Here is an 18,800-nt window from a genome sequence, read left to right on the forward strand (position 1 = left end):
CTTTCCTCTCAGGACTTTGGTGATATTCCCCCCTTGTTCTCTGACTTTCATCATTGCTGTTGAGAGCTCTGTTCTCTGTCTTACTGAAGGTAACGGAGCTTTTATCTTTTTTGTTGTTGTTGTTATTTTTTTCTTCTTAGATTTTTTTTAAAATAACAGCTTTACTGAGATATAACTCATGTGCCACAGTAACTATATTTTCTGGTTGCTTTTGGAATTTTCTAATTTGGATATGTTTGTAAGAATTAAATGATTTGATTAAGTAAAAGAATGCCACATATGTACTCAATAAGTCAGTGCCGCATGCAAATCTTCATGCAAATTAGCCATAATTCTGAGCATATAGTGGCAATTAATACTCACTATATTTAACTGAAAACTGGACCAGCATTTTAAAGTAAGGTGGTATGCCCCCATCTTTGTTTAGTCCCTCTTTCCCTGACTTTATTTGTAGAGTGTACCCCCTACATCCTACTTGTTCTTCACACTAAACATACGGCAGCTTGACTTGTCTTATTTTTATTTCCTCTGCTCTCTGCACTTTGTGAGTGCCTAACAAAGTTAATATGCTGCTGCTGTAAGTATTATTATTTGGGATGCAATTATCACATGTGGCTAATCAAGCACATGCTGAGAGGCTGGGGAACTTGTTGTTTTTAACTGGTAGGGACAGCTTAATGATAGTTTTTGACAAGAACCATTATATGTGTATATATACACAATGCAGTAACACATTGTAGAAGGAGACATAGTAAAAATGGAGATGGAGAAAGAGAACCTGCCAACAGAATAGCTAACATTTTTTTTAAAAAAACATAGCACTTGTATCGGTAACATTAGCTTGTTAACCTCATTTAATAGGGAAGGAAATGAAATTCAGAGAGGTTAAAACAAATGTCAAGGCCATGCAGTGTTTGGTGGCAGGCCCAGGAAAAGAAAACAGAACAGAGCTGCTAAACTGTTAGTGAACTGCTTTCCCACGAAGCCAAATTCAAAAGATAATCAAATGTTTCAAATTCTCAACGGTAACTTTTGCAAAAGCATTTGTAAATGCATGCCAGTATTTCAGATGTCTACCAGACACTATAAGCTGCTTTTTCATCTGGACCATCTACCATGTACGACTATCCCTTGCCACCAGATCTGTAGATTAGCCTGTATCATCTTAACAGCATTCGTCACAATATTTATAAATGTACTAAATGTACTAAATGATATGTAGATAGATATAAAAATCTATATATCTATCTATCTCTCATCTGTCTTCTATGTATTAGATGGGTAGAGAAAAGATTAAAGTTAGAAAAGTTAGAAATGTCCAGCCACATACTTTTTCTTGGTATGAATATGGTTTATGGAGGATACTACAGAAAATGTCCTCAGGTTCAGCTGCTTGGTACCCTGTCCACCCTGTCCAAGGTTGAGTCAGGGGAAGAGGGTTGGACCTTCAGATGTCATCATAATAAAAAACAATGTAATGCCAACCACAGAAATCCCTATCTATGGCTAAGACTCTTGTTTTATTTTTATCCTCCTGACGCAGCTGAACTATTCCATACCACTTTCTTTCTGGCCAATATTTTATAACTAAAAGTTTCAAATGCATTGAAAATTTGAAATAATTATATGGTGGTCACCCATATAACCATCACCTAGATTCTTCAATTGTTATACACATATCTATGTATCTATCTACACTCAGGCTCTCAGCCTATTTTACTTCATGCTTCACTAAGAACCATTCTTCACATTATCATAAATGCCCTATAAGGTAGGACTGATGTTTCCTCTTTGCAGAGGAGATAACCACACCTGTGCCAAAAGTCCCAAGCACAGTATTTGTAACCCTCGCACACACGTTCCTACACGTGTCTATATGCTGGCAGTCACCTCCTTCATGGTGGACCCTAATAGGGCTTCGGTCCCACCTCCTGCCCACCCTCTACCTCCACCCTGGAGACCAGTGTGCTTGGCAGGATTTCTCTGCCATCTCCCACTGTCGATCCCCTTTATCTCCCCATTTGCTTTTGCATCCCCTCTCCTTCTCCCCCTCTTTCCTCCAACTCTGCTCAGTTACCTCATAAAACTCTTGTTCCTCATCCTTTCTCTCTCTTGTTCTCTTCCATATGGGAACTATAAATGTATCCTAAGCTTGCCTGATGACTGCCAAAGCAGTGTTAGTGGTATAATGAAGTGAGACACAATGAAGAACCAATGCCACCAAATTCTAAAGCCCTTGAAAGTACCAAGAGGTCTCTTTCAGAATCTCCACAAAAGAACCTTCTACTGACTCAACTTCTCTTAATTAAGCTAGCTTTTCCACAAGTACCAGTATTCTACATAAACGAAAAATTTATGTCTTCACTATTGGGTTTCTGTTTTAATTAATAGCGTCACAGCAACACTGTCTTCTATTACTTTGGTTGCAAAGATACATACAACATATCAGTTACATTTTAAATTAAATAGCAACACAATGTCTAAAAAAAATCATGTAAATGCCAAACTGACTTAAACTTCTGGAATAAGATCAATTTCCAAATTAGGACTTGTGCCTTTTTCTTCCTATTCCGTTTAAACTTTTGTCACAAGAATTTTCCCTTTAGCATATTTTCTTTCATATAGAAATGTATGAAAGTACAATAGTATCATCCTCAGCATCACAGCTTTATATGCAGTAATCTTATTTAGAAAGTATATATTATTATGACCCCATTTTATAAATAAGGAAACTGAGATTCAGAAAGCTTAGTAACTTACAGCTACTAAGTGGCAGAGCCTGAATTCACACTTTAGTTTGCTGACCTCCAGCTGATGCTTTCTCAGCCACCATACTATCCTTCTCCCCTGAGCTGCCTGGCACCACTCAGCATACAAATTAAAGCTTCCCAGTATGCATTTTATGGGCCATAAATGTGTGATCTGTCTCCCCATCATTCACAGCTCCACCATGTTCTTCCCCCAAAATTGCTCAGATCTCACCAAATCTCAGGAGAACAGGGAAAGAGACTGGTAAAAGTTCTGAAGAAGGACTAAAGTAGTAAAGTAGTAAACCCAGATCTTTCAGAAATCCAGAGCTATTTTAAAAAACAAAGCTGTATCTAGCAAAGAGACTCTACCTGTGCAATTAATAATCACCCATTATGCATTTTAAATAGCTCTCACCTGGCTCTGAGCCTCAACAGAGAATACGGCTTATGCACCTGTCTATTCTGTCATCCAGAGTGTTGGGCCTTTCCTTATAAACTTGCTCTAATGGCTTTAATACAGATTGACTAACAAGATATCACTGAACAGAGATTTTGTGGAATGCAGCACAGTTAAAAGCTAAAAAGAGTAAGAGACCAGATTTAGTTGTACAAGCTGACCTTCTTCTACCAGCTCTACTGGCTCTTCGCCTGATGCTGGCATGTGAGGCCAGAGTCCATTGACTCTTGCAGCTTACCATGTTCTTACTGATTTCATCCTCATTTCAGTAAGGCTTTGGTGCCTATGGGGGACAGACTCACTTGTCCTCTACTCTCCTCCCTTCTAGTTTACCTTGCTATACTCAAAGACTAGAAATTCAACAACATTTTCAGACTCTCTTGCAGCTAGAATTCTAGAAATAAATTAGGTTCCTCTGATCAGATGTACTTATATGACATCCAGAAGGCAGAACAGAAGCAAAAACCATCTTCCTACCCCCTTTTAAGCTGTTTTTGCTGACACGCAAGATCATTAAAGGTGAGCTCATTTCTTAGCAGCATCATTTCAGTGTTCCATGTCCAACTTCTTGGGTATGGAGAGACAGCTGGCAGTAGCTGCTTCCTTTTCTGGCTTCCTGAACTCTGGACCACAGCTATTAAAGTATGTCTTGAGCCTCTCTTTCCAGTGGTGCTCTCAGAAGTAGTGAGTCAGTCCTGTATTGCCCTAAATCTTTCTCTTCCACCTCCTCCTCCATCAATACCAAGACCAGTAACATTTCTAGTAAGCTCACTATGCGTTCAGCCCTATGCTTAAATGTTCTACAGAAATCATTTAATTTTGCCCCAAAACAACCTCATAAGGAAGGTAGTGTTGATATTCCTTTGTTCCAGATGAGTCTACTGAGATTCAGAAAAAAAGAGGTATATTATAGAAAATCAGAGCAAAGTTAGTGGATAAGCAGGTAGAGCTAAACTTTGATCCCAGATCTGCCTCACTCCAATGCCTGAGTTCCTCCTCTTTAAAGGCGTCTGAGGGCCTGGGACCTATTAGCAGATTTTAATTGCCCATACTCATTATGTTGCTGGAAAGAGAGCATTCTTTTCCCTTAAACAATGTACACATAGAGGTCAGCCTATTTCATGTTAAGATATATCCAGACATTGAAGAAGCCTCCAATCTAATTAAATAGAAAGGCAATTAAAAAATCCAGAGGTATCCCTTTGTAAAAACTCATCTAAGCCATACCAAGATTACTTTTATTGTAAAAGAGAAAGAATTAAGATGAAAGCAGACACAGCTTCCTAGGTGCCCCTGGCAGGAGCAGAGCTGGGGGAACAGACATGCACTTACCAGGCGCTCTGCTAACAGCGAGGTTTCGGAAATGGCTGCCTTTAATCATTTCCACAGATAATCGCCCCGTTGTGGCATTGTAGGACAGCCCCACCAGCAGCTCTGGCGCCCCTCCATGAGACAGCGACTGCGTGGATGAAGCACTATCGCTGTGAGAAACGGCAGATGGGCTGAGCGGAGACTCTGCACTCTGGAGGGGAAGAGAAACAAAGAATCCATTGGCCCAGGCTGCACTGCTCTCTTGCAGAAAGCTGATATTATGTTTGGTGAAATTGTGGCCCAATCTCAACTGCTGCCAAAGATTACTAAGGAAGGGAGCACTCGGCGTGAATGATAATGGGCCTGGGGAGCGCAGTGCAGTCATGGATGAGAGCCCCTGCATTATTAGCTGACATCTTTGTTTCAAGAGCTGTCTCCATTCAATATTTCCTCTCTAAAGACAAAATGAACAAAGGTGTTATTACTAGTGTAAATCAAACCCTCTAAGATACGTGGAGAGCTAATAATACATTTAATATAGACCCCAATTCCCTCCTGTGTAATTTGTGCTTGAAGGTTTCTATGGAACCCATTTTCTCCATGCATGAGTTCTGTTTCTGTTTTCCGCAGCTTCTTGATGAATGTAGCAATACAGGGGACATTTTGTCTTCCCTAGAAGAGAAATGACCACTAGACATCTACCACCACATAGAACATTTGGCCTCTAGATCTGCTTCTTAAAATGCCAGATGCTACATTTTTACTCCAAAGGAAATCAATTATATTGAAAATGAGCACTTTTACCATGATTTGATAAGGAAGCCGACACATGGGCTGTGGATCTCAGACACCCAACAGGCAGCAGTTGAACCCGGGGGAGAGTCGTATTTTCTGTTACGTTTATTCCCATGCACACTTCTCCAAAGCACCAACCTTCGTGCATCGGACATGTCAGGAGGAGGAGAGCAAAGCAGATCACCAAGTTGATTTTCACCCAGGAAGAGGGCATGGGAATCAACCCTGAGGGGCAAACCAGCCAGCCTCCTGGAGCCATCACCTCCTGTACCAGAAACAACTGCACTGGACTTTACTCACAGCTTTCTTCTCAACATCTAAAATCATTTCCTAAAACTTCTTATCAGAACTCCAATGAATAAATGCATTAAAAAAATTAAATATTCTTCACATCTGTAGGAAAATATCTTGTTTACCAAGCCATGGGCACCTAGAATCCTGGGTTTTCATGGAATATAATTTATAAACTATAGGGCTGGGAGGTTTTAATGAGTGCTTTGTAGCCCCTAGTAGATGATGATAATCCAACAATGGAATACTAGCTTAGTTTGGGGTGAGGATCACCCCCTTCCCTGTGCTTCTACGGAAGTATCTATTATGGTACCTATCACTGCATAGTTTGCCTTTCCCATCAAATCTGAATCCTTATAAATCTCTCAGGTCACAGTGCACAGCCCAATGTCTGGCATAAAATCATGTTCAAGAAACAACCGATGAATGGAAAAATTTTTTTATTCTCAAAGGATTCATTTTTCCCACTCAACTCCATGCTCCCAGTACACAGCACAGGGCCTGGCACAGAGAAACGGGAGTATGATCAAACTTTTCCATAAGCTTTATAGTGCAGGATTCCTTCTGTGGCTTCTGTTTTCCATAATTCAGATATACTCTACTCAGAGCTTAAGATAAAAAGGATTTCAGCAGAGATGAGACACGATCTATCTTATGTTTTAAAAGGCTAATTCTGTCCCCTGCCCGCACCCCACCCCCATGTTGGGAATAGTCTGAAGGGGCAAAGGCAGAAGCATAGGGAATATTAGGAGGCTATTTTAATAATCCAGGCTATTTTAATAGTCCAATTCTGGTTGTATTTTGAAGATAGAGTCAAAAGGATTTCAGGTGGGAAGGAGAGAAGACACAAATGACTTCTAAGATTTTTGACCCGAGCAACTAAAAGGATGACATTACATTTAGCCAAGATGAAAAGACTAGATTTAGGGAGGCAAAATTCAGAATTTGAAGCCTGGAAATATTAATTTTGAGATATCTATTAAAAATTTAAGTGGCTGGAGCTCCCATCATCACACTCCAGCCTTCCCAACTCCTTATCTCTTCCTCAGACATGACAAGCGCCTTCCCACCTCCTGACACCTGCATGTACCATTCTCTCTGTCTAAAATCCTGTCCTCTATATGTCACCAGCCTTCTACGCTTGATTCCTTAAGTTCAGTATTTTATCACTACCTCAAAGAAACTTTCTCTGACTCTTCTAAACAAAGAGCAGCCTGTCATTCTCTTTCCTGGCCTGCCCTGGTTTGTCTACTATCGCCTTCCTCCACCAGACTGAAAGCTCCCCGAGGAAAGAGGCATCATCTGTTTTGTTCTTTCCTGCATCCCCTTTGCCTGTACAGCACTGACATAGAGTAGGCACTCAGTAAACATTTTTGAATGGATGACTGATTGATCCAATAGCCCAAAATAGATACCTGATCTTTTTAAATGGTTTTTAAAAGGTGATATTTACACTAGATGACACATAACCCATGGTAACAATGGGTTGCCCATCCTGTAGACACACATCCTCCACTGTCTTTCCTTAAAACCCCAGGGGATGCAGGGGATGGAGCACATGGAGGAGCTAGGTGATGTAAATGGAAAGTCTTAGAAGTGGTTCGAGTTCGGGGCTACTGTTACAGCATACTCAGACACACTTGTTAAGGCCCTCATCTTAAGAGTCCTATCTCTGAGACTCATCGTAATGCATACTAGGGGCAGGGTGGCGGGAGGGGTGGTAGAACCATTTATTAGCTAACCAGAAGGCCTAGACACCTCTGTCGGTTTTCTCACGTCCTCTCCCTCACTGTCCTGTCATTTCCTAAACTGAACAGGGAATACATTCAGCAGGTTATAGGGAAGACAGCACAAAAAACCATTGTAGCATAAAGTGTAAATCATGGCTTACAAAGATAAGGAGAATCAAACAGAAAATTCAATTAAGGTGTTTGAATTCACTGGCTGAATGTACTAAACCAAGGGCTGACAATTCCATACCCTCGGACACGCCACATCATTAGTGGTGCCATTTAACATACTCACACTGATATTACTTCTTGGCTCCAGAACCAGAGTCACGTTTGTCTCCCCTTCTGGGTGCAGGCGGCTGAGATAGAAGACTTTCTCTCCCATCACCCTTTCACGGGCCATCTTGCGGGCAGCGTACAGGCGGAAGCGGATGGCACAGGCAGTCACGTCTCTGGGCTCGAGCTTGGTGAAGGTGACCTTCTCCTTGAAGACGGGATTGGGGCCTCTCTGTATGCTCGTCCTGCCCCTCTGTTTTTTACTGGGCAGCAGCACTACGTGTACTTGCCAGGAGTTGATGCCACTTCGGTCCTTATCCGGGAGGCCCTGTGCTCTCACAATGGTCACTGTGAGCTTCTGGCTGGCAGCTCTATATTCAAAGATGACATCCATGTCACCACATTTTGAGATGGGTTCCGGGACCCCAGATGGCACCTGAAAATTGGTCCCACCCTGCTCCTGTTGCAGACAGAGGAAAAGATTAGGAATGGAAATGATAATGCCCATTTATGTTTTGGCAAGATGGGTCCCTTTGGTGCTCCTTCAGAACCCCACACTTTTTGACTGTTAGTATAATCCCTATATTAGAGGGATCTGTACTGAATTTACTGGTATATTTCTCCAGTAGATTGAGAATTTTTTGAAGGCACAGTACCTGACATATACAAATTTCCATAAATGCTTTTGGAATGAATGAACAAAGCTTTTATATTTTGCAAAGTATTTTCATATATACTGTCTCTCAAAAAGCACAATTGACCAAGATAATTGAAACCAGCTGAGATACTAAGTCTAAAATTAGTCAACTACACAACTGCCAAGAGGTAACTCTTCCTTGAGTCCCCAGGAGAAATGGTTGAGTCTGGGCCTGTGTTCTATGAGCCAGGACCTCCTGAACACAAGAATCCTGACAAAATGGGGACAGGTGACCCACATGGAAAATATTCAATCTCCATGGGAGAAGATTTGGGGTAGAGCTTCTCAAATGTTCATGTGGGCTTGAATCATCTAAGGATTCTAATTCAGTAGGACTGGAGTGGGCTTGAGATTCTGCACTTCTCAGAAGGTTGTAAAGATGTCACAGTTGACTTCAAACCACACTCTCAGTAGCATGGGCTTAGGAGGACCCCACCCCTGCCCCCAGCAGCCATGTAGCAAACAGCAATACTGGACTTGGAGACAGAACACCTGGGCTGAATATATACATGAATGCCAAGCAGAAATCATAACTCTACCACTGACTAGCTTTTGACCTTGGCCAGATAGGCCATTCTGTCTGTACTCTAGCTGAAAAATGAGTATTAAGATGCCTACTTGATAGAGTGCTGCTGTGAAGTTTTAATAGACGTGGGAAAAAACCTGGCTCAGACCAGACACCATAAATATCTATTTCCATCACTAGACTGGTGCTACCTATTTTCAAACAGGCTCTCCTCATTATGAAATATCACCCTTAGACAGCAATTCACCTGTAGCCAGTTGGATCTGATGACCTCACTGAGAAAACTGAGCTGAACTGCATTTACTGTAATGAGCAACCACGTAACACACTATAAATAATGTCAACCTAATTTGATTTTTCCTCTGAAGGCATGACTCTAAGGCATAACTAAACTTTGGTCTGCTTCTAATTGTAAATCAGAATCAGTTCTTATTTATGAAACGGAACTAGACTTTGCTAATTTAAAGACCTCCTTTTTTTTTTTTTAAATCTGTATTAATAAAACATCTCAAAAATGCACATGTATCAGCTTAATTTTCCCACAGAGCTCAGGTGAAAGTGCATGGCTCTTGAGAATAAGATAGCCTTAGGAAGCCCAAGTCCATCACTGACGACCTTGATGCTGCTGGACGAGGTATTTAATCCTTTCCACTTTCCTTTTTTCTTTTTCAACAGTAAAATGGGGATGATACCTACTTTATAGGGTTGTTGTGAAAATTAAAGGACTTGACATATAGGAGACATCTAATAAATACCCTCTCTTAAGATTCACATTAGTCTACCAAGAAAATTTAGGCTTCTTGCAAAATAAAGGAAGCTTCTTTTAGCTTTTCCTCTGAGCATGCATTCGTGTGTGAGTGTTTCTATTCAGAGGTACTTAGTTTCAAGTGATAAAAGTGGTTGCTATAGAGACTTTTAAATACAACTGACTAGTGTAGATATAATATTAGAAGCAAGTCTCCAAGGAGTTAGGCCAACTCAAAAATCAAGGCATAGTCTTCTGTTAAAACTCCCGTCTATTCTAGCCTACTCTTGATCATCTCTGCATCGCTTGCTGGACCATAAGTGATAACGGCTAACATCTACTAAACCCTGCCTTATGCCAGGTATCACCCTAAAAACTTTGTAGACTGTAAAAACCGCTTTTATGCACTTCAGACCTTCTTAGCTTCACCTCTTGTTCCATCTTTCCTGACAGGCACAGCCTGTCTGAGCTCTAAGTGGCTTCAGCCTGGCACAACCCCACAGCCTTACCTCCCGCCATGCAATGTAATTCTCAGCTCCTACCACAGGCTCTATGTTGAAGTCAAGGCTTGGAAAGTTACAGAATCCTGCCTGGCTCTCACATATACAAAGGTCAGAGTGTGGGTGAGGTTAATGCTCCATGCAGTAAACTTTTCTCCCCTTGGAAAGATGTCCTGAGATTAGATTATGCGGCTTCTTAGAGTACGGTCCCACAAGATCAAACCGTGAGTCACACTTAGTGGTGGCCAACTGGATTACACATTCTTCCCTGCCTCACTCTTTTGTCCCTTGCTCTTCCCTGGGCTTGCATGTCCGAACAAAGTAGGCTCTGCTTTTTGGGAAATCCAGCTAAGAAACATTATCTTTTAAAATATTCATATTAACCTAACGAGGGAGGTATTTTAATATCTTCATTTTGTGGGGGAGGAAACTAAGACTTAGAAAGGCTGAGTAACTCACTCCCTGCTCCCAACATCACATGCCCATCCAGGACTATCCAGGATTTACCAGTACTAATGCTTGAAATCCCAAACTATATGTCGAATCATGATGTCTCCCTTCTTCCCCTCCAAAGCTTTCACCATAGCGATTTATATGTATAGTAAGTGTGTGAAATAAGAAGGGAACGAGATGAGAGATAGTTGGAAACACTCACTGCTTTAAATTTCACATCCTTTTAGCCCCCTGCTTTTAAAACGAGTTAACACTTCCCCAGTTTTGTCATCAACTTCAGGGCCAAGGTTAAAATATCCTAGTAAATGAGCACCTCTCCACTTTTCTATCAGCTATTCAGATAAAGGCCCACTGCACCTGCAGGTCTGTAGTAAAATCCTGGGTTGGGGGTGGGAAGGACTCGGAAATAACTGAATAAGAAGCAGCCCCAGGCAGCGGCCAGGATCTGGATGGGGACAATCCAAGTAGTGGCCCATAAAAAGTGGGATTTGTGGCCCCTTCCTGGGTTGATCTGAAATGAGGATTTGTGAAGCCTGGTATTTTCAAAGCAATTAATTATTTCAACACACTTTACCTATCACCAGGCAACTAAAGGCATGCCTCATGTGGTACTGTTAACACCGCTAATCCATCTGACCTTCCTGCAAGGTAAAAAATCTCTTCGTTTTTATCCCCATTTGGCAGATTTTAATTAACTTCTCAAGGCCAAGCAGTTAATCAGTGGAAAGCGGAGATGAAAAGTGGGACACCTGCCTCCCTGCGTGCTCAGCACCACCAGCCGCCCTGCCACCGTCTTCCCTGCCGAGGCCTGGGTCTGCCAGAAAACACTGGTGGCCTTTCCCAGGAGAGAACCCACCAGCCTAAGAGGAAGTCACACTGCGTTACCGGTTTCCTTCTGAGGCAAAATAAATGACTCTTGTAGCTCTAATGTTGAGTTTTTCTTTAAAATGGGAATACTTGTGCCCCATTGTCAAAACCCATGGAGGTTTAAAGATTTTCTAACAAATTGTTTTAGTAAGATAGTGATGTCATCTGTGTGGCCCAAAGTAAACAGACCCACAACATGTTCTCGATGCCAGATACATGGGGGAAGACAGGGTTTTTAATACAGCTAAGAGGCAAATAAATCAATTCTTAAAAGGCAAGCTAAGTCTGCCAAGCAGGCAGTTACAGGAACTGCCTCTGAGCTGCATTTGAGGTTCTACTGTAAGAGCACCAAATTACAGTTTTTGTCTCAAAATAGATAGGAGATTGAATGGAGCACACGGAGATGTCTGGGTATTTTTGGAGTCTGAGAACATTTAGTGCCCTCAACACCAAGTCTTCTATTAAAGTTCCGTGAGGCAGGCAGATGGGTGGTTACCTGGGGAATGCGATTCTCAGCCTAATGGCACAGTGATCAGGGGACGGAGCATTACTAGGCAGGTAAACAGTTCTGTTTTGTTTTTGTGATGAGAGCCAAAAAGAATATTTTTAAATGTTAAACGTTACTGTGTAGGATCTGTATGACTCTCAGCAGAGAAGCAGAATTTTTTTTACAAAACTGATAAGGTTAATAGCTTTGGGTGTCTCTATATAAAAGGCAGCTTTTAATGAGCCACAAACCACGTATCTCGAGCTGCCATCTCCGGTCCTTAGCAGAAACACCTCCTTACACCTCACGTGCACACCTCCTTACACTCCCTCTACACACCCCAGTGCGTGAGGAAAGCTCTGGAACACGATTTTCTAGGGGGTTTTTTTCTTCTTCTTGATGAGCATTTGGTGTGTATGACAGTCCAGGTCCTAATAAGAGATTCATCCTGTTTATTTTCTGTCAGATGGTTGCTAACAAATTCCATTCACCCCTCTCTTTCTTCTATCCCCATAAATTATATTAAAGTTTCATATATTTATATGACTTATTTCATCAATATTAATTTCAAAGTAAGTATTAGACATCACTATTTAATATCTCTGACTGTCACAGAATCATAATAGGAAGGATTTCACTAATAAAGAATAGCAAATGCATGTAAGATAAGACAATGTTTGTAAAATCCTTAGCACAGTGCCTGGCACATAGTAATTGATCAATAAATTGTAATTTCTAACATCATCACCTCTAGTCACACCCCTGGTTGGTTAGGCGTATTCTGTATTAAGTTTTAATTGAAAAATAAATTTAGGAGAAGCAGCTTTTTATCACAGATTTGGTCCAAAAAGCAAAGTCAATGGCCAGAGTGTCATTACACACTAATGCCACCTTCTAGACCTTCAATTCAATTCAAAGCCAACAAATATGCTCATATCATAAGATCCTCATCTTAATACTTATATAATTTCACTTAGAAAACCACTGTATTTTAGTTTAATTTTCAAATAATTCTCATATTCAGATAATCATTACTTAAGATATGGGGTAAATAAAAATAGATTCCACTTAATTGGAACCATGAAGGAAATAAATCAGTCTCTTCAAGAACTAAAACTCCTTCACATAAAAAAGGAAGCCTGATTATTGCTGGGTCCATTCTGCTACCATTCTCCTTTTTCATTTCCATTTTGATGGAAATATATTTATGATTCTTTTATTGGTACACACAGGGGTCAGGCTTTGGTCATCTGAACAAAAGTTTATTTCAAATAAAGACTCTTTAGTTCTTTGTTTTTCAAGGCGATGCTTCTTTGCTGTAGAAATTTTTTCTTGAGGAATTGGGGAGAGGAGGAGAACAAGAACAAGATCGAAGGGACGCAATACTCAAACAAGAAAAAATGGAAAACAAATAACTTGCCTCTGGACTCCACACAGAGGAGCTGTCCGTGGCATAGGAGTCTTCAAGTCCCCGGTTATTAAAAGCTGTCTCCATCTCCAAGCTGCCCTCTGTGGACTGGCGACTGAGGCTGCGGACCACGCTGGTCGCTTGAGAAGATGTGCCATGGTGCCTGATGTCTCCCACCTCACATGGGGACTGTGAGTGGGCAGAGATGGGGTCATCTTCACCATAAGACAGATTCTCAGAATAATTCAGTTGGCTGGCTCCATCCAAATCTAAATTCGCAATAAGGAAACTATTTCAAATGTATTATTATTTTACACCTATTTACCTAGGGAAATTGAGCATTAGCAACTATACCAATAAAGACCTCAAGAAAAAATCCCAGCAAATAACACTTGCAGAAATATAATTCCATTCATATGATGAGTAAACTTGGTTCATATAATCAAAAAGACCATTAGTTCTTTATACAGCGTAGAAGTGTAAATACTTTCTAATAATATGAATATAGAGTGTATATTTCTGTTAGGAGACTAAAATAAACACATTAGCATTTTGTGGGAGCTAGTGACCACAAGACTTTGGGGGTGGATCTAGAAAGCAAGAACAGCAGTCTACTATGGCAATAACATGGTCTCTTTGCTTTTCCATTCTGCCTTTTATCTTCCACATCACCATATTACCCCCTGCTCAAAAGGCTTCAGTGGTTCAAGTAAAAAGTTCTCTGCTTCATCCATGGAAGGAAGACTGGACTTGGATTCAGATAATCTGGGTTTAAATTCTAGCTCTGCGTTAAGAAATTGGACAATTTGAATTGTCTGAATCCTTGTTTCCTCATCTATAAAATGATGCTATGAGCCATCAGACAGACATCAAATAATGTCTGCCTGCTAGCCACCAGGCCTTCCATAAATATTAGCCTTTGTCTGACCCAAACTGGTTTCATCCAAGCCAGCAAATCTCATTTTCTACTACCTTCCAACTCGCTGTCTTCACCTGTGGTCTCACTGGCTCATGAAAATACTTGTGTATTTCTGTTCACAAAGGTCCTTAAGCTGTTCCTCTTGGACTTTCCTTCCTGTCTATCTAAAGTCCTAACAACTCTCAAATCTTCTTTGACTCCTTCAAACAGTAGCTTTCTCAAATCCCCTCTTCCTCCTTCCTCTTCTCCTTCTTCCTACCTCTCTCTCTCTCTTCCTTTTCTTCTCTCTCTCTCCCTCTCTCTCTCTCTCCCTCTCTCTCTCTCTCTCTCTCTCTCTCTCTCTCAGTACTTCCTCACTGTGTATTTGACAAACACACTAAAAAAAAAAAAGTCCACAGAAAATGACAGAACAAGGGATATTCCATATGTAAAACTCTACAACATAAAGCAGAATTTTCTTCTAAGGCTCTAATTAGCACATCCATTCCTCACATACATGAACACTAAAATGTCCTATTAAACAGTGGGTCATCCATCAACGTGTGTAGCACCCAGCAGGATTGTAGCACAAAATCTAACTTTGCCAAGAAATTACCCCCATAAAATTGTCTCATGACTTCAGCTCCTATGGTGATAATACCTAGATCAGTAATAAGGGAATTTTCAAAAGCTACATTAAGCCTTGAAAAGCTATTCATAACTGAAAAACATTAGAACTATATTAATGTAACAAACCATTTTCCTTGACAGACATTCAAAGATGAATAAGAAAAGCAAATCTGGGGTACAAGTTGCAAGGAGGAGGAAAGGGAAAGGTGATTGATTCACTGTTACATAAAGCCGTCTTCCCGTGCTTTAAATTAAAGCAGATCAAGTCACCTTAAACACATACAGAGAAGTAATTGCCTGTTGTCAGAGAAATGTATCCTGGCTTCTTAGAAATTATAGGGCATAGTTATGTCACATCAACCATATTTATTTCAGCACAGATATTCTTGAATTTGTTTAGTCCATATCCCACTTTGATGGAGTGTAACCGATTACTTTCTTTCACTCTCCCGAATTCCTCTCTCCTGCCATCACCCATATACTCTTTTGCTTGCCATCTCTGACAGTCAGTTCTACCTGTCCATGTGGCTAGCCTACGGGCCCCAATCATTCAAACACTAATTTAGGTGTTGCTGTGAAGGTACTTTGTAGATGTGATTAAAGACCTTAAGTAGTTGACTTGGAGTAAAGGAGATTATCCTATATAATCAGTCCATTGAAAGACCCCAAGAGGAGAACTGAGGGGTCCTTGGAGAAGAAGAAATTTCATCTATGGGCTGCAGCTTGGGCTCCTACCTGAGAAGTTCAGCCTACTCTTCCCAACAGCCTGTCTTACAGATTTCAGAGCTGTGTGATTCTGTTGCCTAGCCAGCCCCCACAAGTGCTCTCTTCTTCGCAGAATATCTCTTTATATATGTATAAAGAGGTCCCTGATATCATCTTGATATATATAAAATCCTGATTGATACACCATCTCAAACACAACTGACCACAAATTTTGAGCATAATTGAGCTGTTATTAATGACACAAGGAAGGTAATGTCTAGCTATTAAGTGCTATCCTAAGAACTAAATATTTCACAAGCAAAAATAAGGCCTTGCATGATAACCAAAGGAAAAAAACCTCCTATAAGTAAACTATTATTCTGCAGCCCACCTTTCATACCCAAAGACTTGATGCACAACCTCTGATCCAGATCACTTAGCCCAAACCCTCTTTGACATTGTCAGGAATGCAGTGACAATTAATGCCAAATAACACTAAATTAGATACATGAGATAAGAGAGAACCTGTCTGAAATATGAAGATACCATTGCTTTAGTTCTAACAACCTCACCACTCAATCTAGAATGAAGGATCTTACTTAAGATGAAACATGAGACAACCTACCAGTAATTTATTCCTGGTTCAAATTTAGACCTTTAATTTCATTGATCTGATATTTTGAGTACATTTTTAAAGTAAGAATTGCCTGCAATTAAATTTGATCTTAGAAAATCATGTTTAAGGCAGAGTGGAAAATAGTTAAATAGAGAACAATTAAAAAAAAAAAGTCCTCTCTGCTGTGGACCCTTAATCTCTTCATTATTCTTTATCGTTGAAACAAATTCACCAAACTAAAGACAAACAAAAAGAAAGGACACAGAAAAAAAATAATTCAATAAAAATTACATTATGGAAGGAACTGAAGTGTCCTACGATAGATGGTTGACTAAATAAGCTGTGGTACATATATACAATGGAATATTACTCAGCCATAAGAAGAGATGAAATAATGCCATTTGCAACAACTTGGATGGACTGTGAGATAATCATTCTAAGCGAAATAAGCCAAATAGAAAAAGTTGAAAATCACATGATATCACTTATATGTGGGATATAAACCTAAAAGGAACAAATGAACAAGATAAAAAAACAGAGACTCATGGACATGGACAATGGACTAGTGGTTATCAGAGGAGAGGGAGGAGGGGGGAGGAGGAGAAATAAATAAAATAAAATAGAATATAAAATAAAAATTACATTAACATTTTCCTAGCATTTGATAAGCTAAAATTTAGCATGCAGTTATTCATTTCTAGAAAAATCCTGCTAATTTTTCCCAAAAATCTATAGGTAATTCATTCAATATAGTGGACTTTTTCCTCTCTTTAGTGGAGAAAATTTTACCTTTTCTATCACCATCTGTCAAAAAATTCAGAATCACCAGTTATGACAAAGGTTGTGCTAATTTCAAGAATGGTAAGGGTTAGAGTGGTTATCAGAACTCTCAGAATATTGGCCAATAATATAAGTCAGAAACTAGATAGTTAGGCTTCTGGGAAATGGGGCCATTATCTTTAGAATTAAACAAGCTACTGCTAGGGAATTAACTGCTATTAACTTTCATTAGCTAACATTTGCCCTCTCAGTGGAACGAGAGACAAACAGGAGGAGGTGTGAGGAAATGCCAGTGTCAGTACTATGCTTTGGTTACATAAAGCTTTTATTTCTTGGCTTTTCTTGGGCTAAAAAGAATAGCAATAAAATATGTTATGTTAGCCCATATCAATAAATAAAATTACATGATGGATAGTAAATTATAATATTCCTGCTGATAAATAGAGTTTTTTTGTTGTTGTTAATTCTCCTTTTTTTCCTGTTCTTTTTTTGCCTGCCTCATCCTTATGTCAAGTCAGAAATTTCTTCTCTGTTATCTCTTACAATTTTGAGCTTTCCTTTTCCTCTTTCTACTGTTCTGTGTTGAAAAACATGGTAGAGCTACAAGTATGCTTCCACTGGTTTGAGTAATGACATGCCCAAAAGGAAAGAAAGAACATATTAGAGAATCCAGGTCATTTAGAACAGGTCACTAAGGAGGATATATTGTGACATTTTCACAAGCTTTTTACCCAATACACTTACTTCACAGACCTTTCCCTGTCCTGACGTCCTGTGCAGGGTTCTGGGCATAAAAGAAATATTGTACTGTTTTTTTTCTAGGCTATTTTGCCTTAGTGGTTGGGATGGAGGAGGACTCTTATCAAGGTCTACCCACTGTCACAAGCTGTGCTTACACTACCTTTGAGTATCCCTCCTCCCCTTTGTGAAAGGTAAACTTGGTATGAAGATGCTAGAAAATGGCATAAGACCTCACTCTTGCCAAGTAATTCTCATGTAGGATGGGGCTGGAGTGGGGGTGTCCAGAAACTACAGGGAATGAGAGAGAGCGTACAGGGCATGCATCGTTTGGAAAAAGGTTATTCAATGTTATTATAATACATATTTTTATTTGGAAAATAAAACATACCTATTGACTTAGTAATACAAGCAATTAAGAGAAAGGCTTTAAAAACCTTCTGAGGTTCTATAAATACATGGAAAATAGACTCTCATTCCAAATGGGAGCATCTCAATGTCAGTGGAAAGGTAAGTGAAATTTTTGTACTTATCAGAAGGAAACAAGACTTTATAAAGCTTGATAAATACCGTTCTAGTCATTAGAATTCAAAAAGAACAAAGCAAAAACAACAAAGAAGGAAGGGGTCCCAGCAAATGGGGTCAAGGCTTCGGCACTTCTGATCCATTCCCTTCCCTAGTTCCCTGCAAGACAAGACCCCTGCGAAGTTTGAAACAGCCCTTTACACTGTCCCAGCCTCTGGGTCCTGCCCTGTTCTCTCTTCCTCTCTGGACTCTCAGATGAAAGTGCAGTAGTTACGTGACTCCAAAACATCCTTCCCAGTGGCTATCCCTGGTCTAGACAAAGAAAGGGTCCAATGCAAAGAATACCTTCACAAGCAGACACTTCTGTGCTGTCCTCTCGACCCGTCGAGAGCAAGCGGCAGAATTTTGGGTTCTGCTCCAATCCTGTCTGCTTTCTGTTCTCAGATGCTCGTGAACGGAAACTCTGGGACCGGGACACAGAAATCTCAAATTGTTTGATCACCTCCTCGTCAGTGTCTGAAGATGTGCATGGCTCTTCATCATCTCCAAAGCTGGTAACTGGGAGCAAACAAAAGCCATGAGTCTCAGGTGAGGTCCGTGAGAATACAGAGATAG

General features: G+C 40.2%; 1 protein-coding gene across 1 annotated transcript in view; it reads right to left on the bottom strand.

Moving 5' to 3' along the window:
- Window positions 1–18,800, bottom strand: part of SYT16 (synaptotagmin 16) — an 87,587-nt gene that overhangs the window by 5,975 nt on the left and 62,812 nt on the right. The window contains 4 exon segments of the mRNA XM_011384664.1: window positions 4,540–4,729; window positions 7,630–8,070; window positions 13,306–13,562; window positions 18,531–18,743. Of these exon segments, the coding sequence (XP_011382966.1) occupies window positions 4,540–4,729; window positions 7,630–8,070; window positions 13,306–13,562; window positions 18,531–18,743 (1,101 nt within the window).

This window comes from Pteropus vampyrus, unplaced genomic scaffold (assembly GCF_000151845.1).
Source record: "Pteropus vampyrus isolate Shadow unplaced genomic scaffold, Pvam_2.0 Scaffold15, whole genome shotgun sequence".
Lineage (NCBI taxonomy): Eukaryota > Metazoa > Chordata > Mammalia > Chiroptera > Pteropodidae > Pteropus > Pteropus vampyrus.